The sequence below is a fragment of the Eimeria tenella genome, genomic scaffold (assembly GCF_000499545.2).
Source record: "Eimeria tenella Houghton genomic scaffold, Eth_scaff37, whole genome shotgun sequence".
Lineage (NCBI taxonomy): Eukaryota > Apicomplexa > Conoidasida > Eucoccidiorida > Eimeriidae > Eimeria > Eimeria tenella.
Window position 1 is genome coordinate 139,217 of NW_013543286.1, and position 13,024 is coordinate 152,240.

At 52.5% G+C, this 13,024-nt stretch overlaps 1 protein-coding gene across 1 annotated transcript; it reads right to left on the reverse strand.

The window, feature by feature from the left end:
• Positions 1–6,191, reverse strand: ETH_00011680 (AGC kinase, putative; the record flags this gene model as incomplete). The annotated part of the gene is made up of 8 exons (XM_013376552.1): positions 1–624; positions 811–931; positions 1,482–1,648; positions 1,838–1,937; positions 2,256–2,390; positions 2,712–2,821; positions 3,104–3,192; positions 3,521–6,191. The coding sequence occupies 8 exons, from the start codon at positions 6,189–6,191 to the stop codon at positions 1–3; spliced, it is 4,017 nt and encodes a 1,338-aa protein (XP_013232006.1).
• Between the last annotated feature and the right edge of the window lie 6,833 nt (positions 6,192–13,024).

Here is a 13,024-nt window from a genome sequence, read left to right on the forward strand (position 1 = left end):
TCAAAGGCTACAACTGTTCGCATATTGTGCTCGGCGAATCTCGCAGGTGAACAAGCTCCTGTGTGAGAGAGTTACAGCAAGCAAAGTAGATGAAGCTTGGTTAAATTTTTGGTGAGATGGACAGACAAACCCCTGGAGGCGCTCATCGTAGGAAAAACCCTTGAAAAGGGCATCCCCTTCATCCTCTTCAGTGTTCTGAGAGTCATGGGAGGATAGAGAGCTGCATGCGTGTGGCCTTTCATTTGTACATGCGTCCTCCGTGTGACCTCCTGTACCCGACGCGGCCCTCGCAACACAGTTCCCATCAGCTGCACAATTTGCTGCTGGCCTTGTTCTACTACTGCTGCTAATTTTACCGCTATCGCCACCACAGCTGCTGCTGTCGACTGCGGCGCGACGATTAGGCGTGCGAGACCTCTGCATTCTCGCGGCGGCGTCCCTCACGGTGCCACTACCAAACGCTGCGTCAGGTCCTTCTCCATCATCTGAAAATACTGGTTCTCTTTTAACTTCGGCAGGAAAATACTTAGGGTCCTCATGCGAAAGGAGGCGAGGTTTGAAAGGAGGCTCAATTTCCTTGGCGAGAAGACGTCCCCAGTCCACCGGCGCAAAGAAAGGATGCCTCTGAAAAGAAATAAAATTTGGGAACAAAGAGTATTCCGACTGTGTTGAGCACATGGCCCTTGAAACCGTTAAGTTCAGAAACAGAATGCCCTCTACAACTGTGTTCTAATAAAGTAGCTTGTGTCGCCTCCCTTCCACCATGTGTCTGATCTGTCTACAGCTTGGAAAAAAAGCAGATAAACACACTTTAATCTCCTCTGCGTCTAAAGGCCCAGCGCCAAGTCTCTCATTGGCATCGCGGTGCAATAAGCTCTTCAAGAGGTCTACCGCAGCGGGAGAAAGGTCCGCGGGAAAATCTAACCCTCCCCTGCACAGCACAGTAGCATTCACGCTTCCTCTCGCTGGCGAGCGAAAAAATTCAGGGGAGCTCAATATCCCGAGCCAAGCCCGATCATTATCATCCAACACACAACTTTAGGTACCGGCCATCCATGCTGTCCCTGATAACGTCAGATGATCATAATCAGCAGTAGACACGGCAAAAGGTTGTAGAACCAGAATCTCAACTGGTTATAAGCCAACTCGCATGGAAGCATGATGTTCACCGCAAAGATATGTCTGCAACCGCTATACGCTGGCGTGCGTTATAGTGCAGTGTCCACATGTCAATATCTATTCCGGTGGTGCTTGACCAAGCCTGGAGCAACACACGGAAAGCCGTTTCCCATGCAAACGACTGTCAATCAATCACCGTATCACCAGCTCTACGTCATCAGTCACACTTCTTTACGGACGCATATGCGCATTCATGCCAGCACATAAATTCCTAAATGTAGGTATTCTTGCGATGCATGTTCTTTTGAGTGAAAGTGGATGATGCTGGAAGCATGGAGATAAATGGAGAGAGACAAACTTACCAGAGAATATTGGTGAAAAGGGCCTGGCGATTTGCCGTATAGAAGGGAGGCAGACCTGTCAGCATCTCATACAGCAGGGCTCCAAGACTCCACCAATCCGCTGCCTTCCCGTGGCCTACCTGACACAAGATCTCTGGAGCGATATACTCCGGTGTCCCGCAAACGGACTGAAGCACAATTTCATTCACAATGCACCGGAACTTGGAAAGTGGCAAACAGCAGCGACGCATGCAACATACAAAGCCTCAGAGACAACAAAACCCTTCAGGAGGCCTCCATTGTTCCTATCAACTACTAACACCAGAAAAAATGAAATACCAACGGCAGCAACAGCAGCAGAAAATTGTGTTTTATACTCGTGCACTAGTGTTGTCAGCGATTCCGCTTTTGGAGAGGCCGAAATCTGTCAGCCGGATGTGACCGTCCGCGTCCAGAAGAACATTTTCGGACTTCAGGCTGAGAAGGAACAGCGATAAATGACACCGAACAACAAAACACGCACGACTTCTCCTTTCGCAGACGAACTTTTAACCTAACAGCTGGATGTAAGCAAGTCCCATCGCGCCACCACCGTCTAGTGACTAGAAATGCATATTAGGAGAATTTGCGCTGGTGCAGCAGCAACCAAAGACTCTAGAGTGTTGCAGCCACGGCCACGTTTTGCACCGCTTCTTTGCTTGTATGCGCACATTTATTCAGCTTATCCTAACAGGGAAGGAAACACAAACAACACGCGGTTTGGCGTCGACAGTAGAGTAAGCTTTCATGGCTCACTCGCGATAGATGACGTTGTGCTTGTGGAGATGTTCCAAGGCAAGCAAGAGCTCGGCAGCGTAGAACCGCGATCGCTCCTCACTAAACTTCCTGTCTTTCTGTAGATGGAAGAATAACTCCCCTCCAGGACAGTACCTGCAAGCCACAGAATGTCACATGGATCCTGTTTGCTCCACGTACTAGAGACCTCTCAGTCCTACCCACAGCGGCAAGCTGCCTGATGTACGTATCCATGCAAGCCACATGAAGTCTCACGATGGTATCTTACAAGGGCGACGTGGAAACACTCGGCATGGCAAGCAACAAGGAAGCGAAGTCCACGGAGGACAGCTTCAAAGCAAGAAACTATTGAAGGACACAGAGACGGAGGAACACCTAAAAGGAATAACGCATATATAGCGTGGAACTCAGAGATGCAGTGCGACAAGAACACAGGCAATGCAGCGTCAAACCTACTCTAAAACGAAATAGAGTTTCTTGGGTGTCTGAAAGGCGAAATGCATTTGCACAATAAAGGGATGAGTTATCACTTCCAAAACCGCGCGCTCGGTTCGCGTGTGCTGCACCTGCAAAACCCGTTAGCGCCGCATTATGCTAAAACACAATATAGAAATACGAGCACTGGCTAAACAAAACTGCAGCCAAACCACCCACGGCAGCAGCAAAACCACTGGCAGCAGCTTGAGAAGTGCTTTCAACTTCTACTACTTTCATCTACATGTGATCGCGCGAACGTAAAGACTTTGTCTACCGCTGCCATCAAGGCAGCCACTGAGAATGTGCTTCTCCCTGAAACTATGTACTCGGGTTCATGCATCTCCTGTCGGAACAACTCAACAAGATCTTACTTGGCTACGACGCAACAGCGATTCCTTCAGCAGCACCTTCAGGGCATACAGCTGACCGTCCTGCTCGAATCGAACAAGCATTACTTTCCCTGAAACAAGGAAACAAACAAAACAAGCATTAAGTGACGGAAGCTTCACCCCACAAGGGCAAACATGAGCTTATTGGAAGCAGTAGAGACAGCCACAACGAGAACGACCTGAGCCGAATCCACTGAAATATCCTAGAGCTACCGCGCTTGTTGCTGTGTTGACTGTTGCTTCTCCATCTGCTGTTGTTACGCTTCCTGCAGCGTATTAATGAGCGCTGACAGTAACACATGTGTGGCTTCTTTCTAATATACTGAACACTCTGTAAGACGCCTCAGGCTTATAGTATGCTGCTAGCCGCGCTCATTATTGTTCCCGGTCTGCGCTCACCATATGACCCTTTGCCAATAACATGCAGCAGGACAAAGTCCTCTGGGCCCACTTTTTTTCGTTCTACGAGGGGAGCTAAGTACGCCATATTCTTAGTATACGAGTAGCCTTCCTCAGGAAGCATGTGGCTGTTGGATATGCTGCTGCTACTGTTGCTACTGCGACTGCGACGGGAAGGACTGCTGTGGGTTTCGCTCCGGCTGCTGTCGCGGCTGCTTCCTTCTTCACCATCTTTAACAGCGACTGCTGCAGAATCCGTCGACTCCCCAGCGTCTGCATTGCTGCTCGAAAGCACCTGGCGACTACCTTCAGCAGCAGCAGTAGCAGAGCTTCTACCTACCTTCCCACTACAGCTAAGTGAATGCGCCTCAACTATGTGCCGAGTACCGCTTATAGCGTTTCGGTCATCCTGTACAGTCCGCAAACGTCCCGGCTGCTCCCTTGAGTTTCTATTGCTGGAACCCCGAGAGTACCGTGATTGGGCCTCCCATTGCCACTGCTGCTGTTGCTGCTGCTGGACTTGCTGTTGCACCTGCTGCTGCAGCTGAGGCTGCGACCAGAATGTGGAGGCCGGCGCACTGTGCGCCGTGGAAGTGTACATATATGGTGCAGCCACAAAATGGCCATGCGTACGGGCCATCGGTGAGCCTGATTGAGAGAGGGCCGTGGTGTCGTAAACAGACGGTGCTGCTAGTGCATGCACGGACCAGGGGTACGCAGTAGCTACCGCCGCTGCAGAGGTACCAGGTGCAATGTGACGCACACAGTCTGCTGCTGCCACTGGGAAAGACAACTGCTGCCACTGACGCTGAGGGCCTCTGCGGGAATCAGCAACTCCGCCGTTGTAGTGGGCTTGAATAGGCTGTTGTTGATACTGCTGCTGCTGCTGCTGCTGTGGAACTCGACGAGGAGTACGTTGATAGTTTCTACTTGGGCCAGAAGCCCTCTGGCTCCCCCAGTCATGTCGCTGTTGCTGAAACAAATTCAGGTATTGCTGCTGCTGCAGCTGATGGAGCTGCTGGATTTGCTGCTGTTGCTGTAGGTGTTGCATGGGCACGTATGAATACGCAGAGGCATCAACTGGAGCAGCAACGGTGTACGGTAAACGCTGCCACTGCTGCCACTGCTGCTGCTGCCACTGTTGCCACTGCTGCTGCTGCAGTTGCAGCTGCCAGTGCTCCTGCAGCTGCCATGATTGCCAATACGGATGAGACAAATGTTGCCAAGAATGCTGCTGCAGCTGCCCTTCCCGCACGACAGCATACGGGCTGGGGCATGCTACTGAAGCCCCCAGTGCCACAATGCTACTAAGAGCTGGAGTTGCTGCTGTTGTTGTTGCTGTTCCTCCAGCAGCAGGCGCAGCCGAAAATGGACCGCCTTCTTCCTCGTCTGAGGTGCTTATGGCTGCGTGGATACCTGCTGCCTCCCTGCATCTAAGGCTATCACCCATCGGTGTGGCAGCAGCAGGCTGCGCTGCAGTAGTTTGTCTGTCACCCGTTCTGGCTGCTTCAGTTGTTGCTGCAGCTGCAGCAGAAAAATCAGCTGGGTCTGCTTCGGAGGCGAGCAGCTGAGCGTTGTTGCTTGGATTGCCCCTGCACGACTCGTCCCGACGCTGCAACGTGCCGCTACTGCTGCCCTCCGCGTGTGTTTCCCTGCCAAGGGGGGACCGTGTCGGTACTCCCGTCATGGGGAGAAAGGGATAGTCTGAAGAAGACTGCAAATAGTGTGCCGGGAGAGGGGCAAGCCGAGAATGGTGCTGCATGTGCTGCTGCGCGCGCTGCTGCTGTACGTGAGGCTGCTGCTGCACACGCTGCTGCTGCTGCGGGGACCCTTTCAATTGGCCGGAAAAAACCTGCTGCGAAGCGAGCGGAGGAGACAGGCCTGCGCGGGCCGCATCGGGAGCTTCAAACGGCATCTGTGACCCCCATGTCTGTGCAGAACACCCAGTGGGCCCTTGCTGCGGGAGCCCACCTAGCAAAGGTAGACAAAAGGGAGGGGGGAAAAAAGGACAGTGAGTGGCAGCAGCACCTGGCCGCGACCTCCCTTGTGTGCCGCCCCCTCGTACGTCCAACGGATACCCGTGGTCCAACCGAAATCGAAAGCCCTCAGTGGGGACCCCTCCCTCCGGCAGCGTCGGCACATAATCTTCACGTTTTTGCCTCTCCGAATTCTCCCAACCACGCTGTTGCATTGCACGAGAAACCCAGTCCTTGACAGGCACTGCAGGAGTACACGCCTCCGATGCCCCTGCTGCGTCCCTCCGGACAGCCCTGGAAGCACGCCGCACTTGCCTCCCCGCTGCAGGCAATGCCGACGCTTGGGAACCCCATGGTGCAAGAGCTCCGGCCTGCTGGTGCTGCTGATGCTGCTGACGCGAGCGCCGTTGCGGGTTTGTTCTGTTACGTGACCTTGGCTGCTGCTGATGTTGTTCCTGCTGATCCTGCTGCTGCCGCTGCTGTGGGTTGTTGCGGTTACTGCGACGAGTCGGCCGGGGCTGTTGTTGCTGCTGCTGTTGATGTTCGTCTTGTTGATGGTGCTGCGAAGGTGCTGTTGAGAGCAGCTGCTGGTGTTGTGACGGGGTTACCTGCTGCTGGTGCGACGGAATTGCTTGCTGCTGCTGGGTTAAAGTCGCCTGCTGCTGTTGCAGCAGTTCCTGTCCTTCTGCACGCATAGCAGATACCTTAGGGCTTGTCTCAGCAGCCTGGAAGGACGCAGGGTGGCGACTTCTGCGCAATTATGGCCTTTCTCCTTTGCTGCTGCCGTTGCTGCTGCGGCTCCTGCTGCTGCGGCCCCTGCTGCTGCTGCTGCTGATGCTTCTGGCTCTGTTGGGCCTGCATGGGTTGACTTCTGCGGAGGAGAACAGGAGGCAAATGATTGGGGTTGCTCGGGGCTTCCTTAGTCCCTCGCCAAAAAGCAGATCTAGACACAGTCAGGGATCAAATGTTTCTTCAAATCTTTACTGCATCAAGTTTGTTACAAGCAAACAATTGGATACCAGGTGTGTTAAGGCTGAGAAATGGAACAGCAGACACTGCAGCAGTACCTACTCTTCCACGCGTAGCCTCTACCAAACCAAGAGGGAAGGCCCCTGCCTTCTAGGGATAGCTGGCGGGAGCCAACAAACAAAAAATCAAAAGTGTATCTGAAAAGGTATGAAAAGACTTTCGATTTTGGTCCTCAAACAAAGGCCAGCACGTACTTCGCTGCTGGTCGGCAGCGCGCCTACAGCCCTACTAGGCTCCTTGGGACGTCGCAACGGAAGAATGAGGCAGCAGTCGTAATTTGAACATAAAATACACGGGTCTGATACAAGAGTAAACAAGCAGGCATGATCACAGTGTCCTCCTTGCGATAGTACAATGGACCCACTCATCTGCAGCGATGGTCGCAGCCTAGCAGTTGTGGACCTGGACTGGAAGTTGACAGCGGTGAGCCCCTCGTCCCGTTCTCCATGCATACTGCAGAATGCACTCAAAGAACCGCCACAGCTTTAAGCAGATATATGTAGCCTTATAGAGGCAGGTGAAGGCGGCGGCGCAAGCAGGTACTTCCCACTTCCCTTCAAGAGAAGACCAACACGTTCTGCTCGACCCCTCACTCGGCAAAACAAAAAATACAGGGGCCAACTTCAAGTAAAATGCTCATTATGTTGAGTTTCAAAAGATATCGGAGCAGTTAATCTGTCTATTTGACCCTGAGCACGCAGAGCGTCAGCCAGCAATGGAGGTTCGCATCATGTTGGGGACTACAGCATGAGGAAGAAAGAAAATTAGGTGTCTTTACGCTAAGATAATAGTTGTAGCTCCTTTCATATCACATTGAGCTTCATGAGCTTATTACATTTCTGAAACCAGTCGTTGGATCCACACATGTTCTTGATGCCTACATGATGCAGACATAAGGCAGGGCAAGCACCATTGTAAAATGGAAAGAATGAGACCGCATTCGCTTGACTCAGGGCCTACGTCCATTGAGCAAAAGCATGAATAATGGGAATGGAAATCTCAACAGCAAGAAAAGCAACTTCCAATGAAATAAGATAAGAAGGGGTAAAGAAGCCATGGAATTTATTATAAGCAACATCGGGTTGACTCGTCGAGGCTTGTCAGAGTGGGAAATATCCCAGATTCCATCCACACAGCAGAGGAATCACGAGCCCTGAGGTTCCTGGTCTACAGGAGTGGCTCTGCACAAGGTTTTCCGACGACCACCCTGGACTCCAGCTCATAGACCTTGGGTCTGATGCAATAAACCTCGGCTCTTCAAAGGGCACTGTGCTCTTAAGAGGGTTCCGTTCGAGAACGAATCGCATTGTAGGCAACCAGAGCTATCAGTGTAGTGTGCGAGCGGATTTGCTGCTGCCACTACGTGAACACCTAAGTGGTTCTCTGTGAGCAGCATCCCGACAAATCACGCGAAAACTCCTTAAATTCATGTAATTAGCAGCATGTCATGTTCCTAGTCCGTTTTCCCAAAAAAAGAGTGTAAAAGATCTGCCCTCAGGTTGTGACCCCCTATTGTGGGTTGGTGTCTCGGCAACTCATATGCGGCTATCCCTTTTTTTTGCGTGTTATCACTCGCAAACGGTTCTCATAGCTAGCTGGCACTCACAGCTAGTTGGCTGTATCTTCTGCCTAACAGATCTGACGTGATACTAATATTGCATCGTGTTCTTTCCACGGAATAGGCCACTATAGGCTCAATATAGTCTTATACTCCGCTGATCTGTTCAACTGTCGCAGCACACTGTTGGCTACACCATTATCCGCCAACAGCTCCGTAACACGAGTTGCTCTACGCTCTACACACAGTCAAGCATTTCAATCTATTTATGTGCCCAAAACCACCCAAACAGAAAGCGGGCCCCATTGTAGTTCTTGCGGTACAGAAACAGAGGTGCCATTCTAGCAAGCCATCTCCTGTACATGTCACAAACTTGCCAGCTGCCACCCCTCTCCTGCAACTGAAAGCAGAGGCAAAAAACAGATTCAAAGCTGTATATATATACGTAGAAGCACAGCTGGAAGGTCCTACTGGGACTTGAACCCAGGTCGGCGGATTCAGAGTCCGCAGTGCTAACCGCTACACCATAGAACCGCGAGGTGACCCCGCACCTGACCTGCACTGCCAAGCCAGCGATCTCCTTCAGAGTCAAGGGCTGCGCTTCAGACGGTCTGAAGCACAACCCTCCCATCTTACGTGTTTGACCCACGACTTCCTTGTGAGAGAAAAAAACTTCGACGGGCTACAAACGTCCCTGAAACTGCTGTTCGATTTGGTTGACTAGCAGCCATTCGATGCAGTAGGGCTCTCAAGAGGCTGCTGCTGCTCCGCTCGGAACGCGTCGCAACACCAAGTGGCAAATGCACTACAGTGCAACACGAATGAGGTCGTGCCTAACGCACCGTCAAGCTTTTCAGTCCTGTAGGCAGAAGGCTGTCCCGGGGACAGCATAGCAGGCGTAAGTGAATGATGAGGCATGTCGTGAGCATGGCCAAACGATGCGAGAACACGCAGTGACGCATGTGTCTCCCCCGCCTGCATCACAGTGTGACAGGAGACTTAGTTCGACATCGAAATACTCGCGAAACGCTGCTGTGACGCAGAACGTGGACGAACGAACACGCTCCAGCGTCGGGCTGGCGTCGCAGCTCGTCCCAGGTCCGCAGCATATTGCCATGAGCAGTTCGGCTAGAAACACAGTCGGAGAAACCACCTTAACGTGCGCAAAGCAAAAACGCACTGGCTTGCAACGCAGAGCAATTGGACCACCAGCACTTGTAAACCTGGTCGACCAACCAGTAAACAATGAGTCATGGACGACGCGAGGGAGTAATCATAGTGGCTGCTTCAATTGGCACCAGTAGCCTGCGTTGGTGAGGCTGCATAACACACGTTGTTTCGCAGTCCGACGCGTTTCTGTACCCTCGATGCACAGAACGGGTGAGCGTGCACACACTACGGCTGACTGAAAGCTTCTGCGCAGGTGCTTAGGGGATGCCCTGGGCACCCACAACCCGAAAGCAAAACATTCCCTGAGTAATTGAGATTTTCGACGAACGACGTAGAGCGAGCTCCATTCTGTGGATGTAGAGGCGTCGCCTACAACGTCTACACCTCTAACGAGCTATGAGACTACATAACGCAAAAGCTGGTCTAGCTGGTCTAGCACTTCCTGATGCTCGTGTCTAACACTGGCTGCGTGTCTCCGCTTGACTTCAAAATGCGACAAAAGTTGTCAAATAGTGTATAATAAGAGCGTGCTTCAGGTCCCTCTGGCCTGCATCGCTGGCGGCGAACTTGACCCCATTCCTATGCGGTCTCTTTGGCCACGCACCGAGGCAGAATCGTAATCCAGGAATCGAAACTTCGCAGTGTCACATAGGCTTTGCGCGTTGATGCCATCCACGGGAAACGGCGCTTGAACTCCGCTGATCTGTTCAACTGTCGCAGCACACTGTTGGCTACACCATTATCCGCCAACAGCTCCGTAACACGAGTTGCTCTACGCTCTACACACAGTCAAGCATTTCAATCTATTTATGTGCCCAAAACCACCCAAACAGAAAGCGGGCCCCATTGTAGTTCTTGCGGTACAGAAACAGAGGTGCCATTCTAGCAAGCCATCTCCTGTACATGTCACAAACTTGCCAGCTGCCACCCCTCTCCTGCAACTGAAAGCAGAGGCAAAAAACAGATTCAAAGCTGTATATATATACGTAGAAGCACAGCTGGAAGGTCCTACTGGGACTTGAACCCAGGTCGGCGGATTCAGAGTCCGCAGTGCTAACCGCTACACCATAGAACCGCGAGGTGACCCCGCACCTGACCTGCACTGCCAAGCCAGCGATCTCCTTCAGAGTCAAGGGCTGCGCTTCAGACGGTCTGAAGCACAACCCTCCCATCTTACGTGTTTGACCCACGACTTCCTTGTGAGAGAAAAAAACTTCGACGGGCTACAAACGTCCCTGAAACTGCTGTTCGATTTGGTTGACTAGCAGCCATTCGATGCAGTAGGGCTCTCAAGAGGCTGCTGCTGCTCCGCTCGGAACGCGTCGCAACACCAAGTGGCAAATGCACTACAGTGCAACACGAATGAGGTCGTGCCTAACGCACCGTCAAGCTTTTCAGTCCTGTAGGCAGAAGGCTGTCCCGGGGACAGCATAGCAGGCGTAAGTGAATGATGAGGCATGTCGTGAGCATGGCCAAACGATGCGAGAACACGCAGTGACGCATGTGTCTCCCCCGCCTGCATCACAGTGTGACAGGAGACTTAGTTCGACATCGAAATACTCGCGAAACGCTGCTGTGACGCAGAACGTGGACGAACGAACACGCTCCAGCGTCGGGCTGGCGTCGCAGCTCGTCCCAGGTCCGCAGCATATTGCCATGAGCAGTTCGGCTAGAAACACAGTCGGAGAAACCACCTTAACGTGCGCAAAGCAAAAACGCACTGGCTTGCAACGCAGAGCAATTGGACCACCAGCACTTGTAAACCTGGTCGACCAACCAGTAAACAATGAGTCATGGACGACGCGAGGGAGTAATCATAGTGGCTGCTTCAATTGGCACCAGTAGCCTGCGTTGGTGAGGCTGCATTACGCACGTTGTTTCGCAGTCCGACGCGTTTCTGTACCCTCGATGCACAGAACGGGTGAGCGTGCACACACTACGGCTGACTGAAAGCTTCTGCGCAGGTGCTTAGGGGATGCCCTGGGCACCCACAACCCGAAAGCAAAACATTCCCTGAGTAATTGAGATTTTCGACGAACGACGTAGAGCGAGCTCCATTCTGTGGATGTAGAGGCGTCGCCTACAACGTCTACACCTCTAACGAGCTATGAGACTACATAACGCAAAAGCTGGTCTAGCTGGTCTAGCACTTCCTGATGCTCGTGTCTAACACTGGCTGCGTGTCTCCGCTTGACTTCAAAATGCGACAAAAGTTGTCAAATAGTGTATAATAAGAGCGTGCTTCAGGTCCCTCTGGCCTGCATCGCTGGCGGCGAACTTGACCCCATTCCTATGCGGTCTCTTTGGCCACGCACCGAGGCAGAATCGTAATCCAGGAATCGAAACTTCGCAGTGTCACATAGGCTTTGCGCGTTGATGCCATCCACGGGAAACGGCGCTTGAACTCCGCTGATCTGTTCAACTGTCGCAGCACACTGTTGGCTACACCATTATCCGCCAACAGCTCCGTAACACGAGTTGCTCTACGCTCTACACACAGTCAAGCATTTCAATCTATTTATGTGCCCAAAACCACCCAAACAGAAAGCGGGCCCCATTGTAGTTCTTGCGGTACAGAAACAGAGGGGCCATTCTAGCAAGCCATCTCCTGTACATGTCACAAACTTGCCAGCTGCCACCCCTCTTCTGCAACTGAAAGCAGAGGCAAAAAACAGATTCAAAGCTGTATATATATACGTAGAAGCACAGCTGGAAGGTCCTACTGGGACTTGAACCCAGGTCGGCGGATTCAGAGTCCGCAGTGCTAACCGCTACACCATAGAACCGCGAGGTGACCCCGCACCTGACCTGCACTGCCAAGCCAGCGATCTCCTTCAGAGTCAAGGGCTGCGCTTCAGACGGTCTGAAGCACAACCCTCCCATCTTACGTGTTTGACCCACGACTTCCTTGTGAGAGAAAAAAACTTCGACGGGCTACAAACGTCCCTGAAACTGCTGTTCGATTTGGTTGACTAGCAGCCATTCGATGCAGTAGGGCTCTCAAGAGGCTGCTGCTGCTCCGCTCGGAACGCGTCGCAACACCAAGTGGCAAATGCACTACAGTGCAACACGAATGAGGTCGTGCCTAACGCACCGTCAAGCTTTTCAGTCCTGTAGGCAGAAGGCTGTCCCGGGGACAGCATAGCAGGCGTAAGTGAATGATGAGGCATGTCGTGAGCATGGCCAAACGATGCGAGAACACGCAGTGACGCATGTGTCTCCCCCGCCTGCATCACAGTGTGACAGGAGACTTAGTTCGACATCGAAATACTCGCGAAACGCTGCTGTGACGCAGAACGTGGACGAACGAACACGCTCCAGCGTCGGGCTGGCGTCGCAGCTCGTCCCAGGTCCGCAGCATATTGCCATGAGCAGTTCGGCTAGAAACACAGTCGGAGAAACCACCTTAACGTGCGCAAAGCAAAAACGCACTGGCTTGCAACGCAGAGCAATTGGACCACCAGCACTTGTAAACCTGGTCGACCAACCAGTAAACAATGAGTCATGGACGACGCGAGGGAGTAATCATAGTGGCTGCTTCAATTGGCACCAGTAGCCTGCGTTGGTGAGGCTGCATTACGCACGTTGTTTCGCAGTCCGACGCGTTTCTGTACCCTCGATGCACAGAACGGGTGAGCGTGCACACACTACGGCTGACTGAAAGCTTCTGCGCAGGTGCTTAGGGGATGCCCTGGGCACCCACAACCCGAAAGCAAAACATTCCCTGAGTAATTGAGATTTTCGACGAACGACGTAGAGCGAGCTCCATTC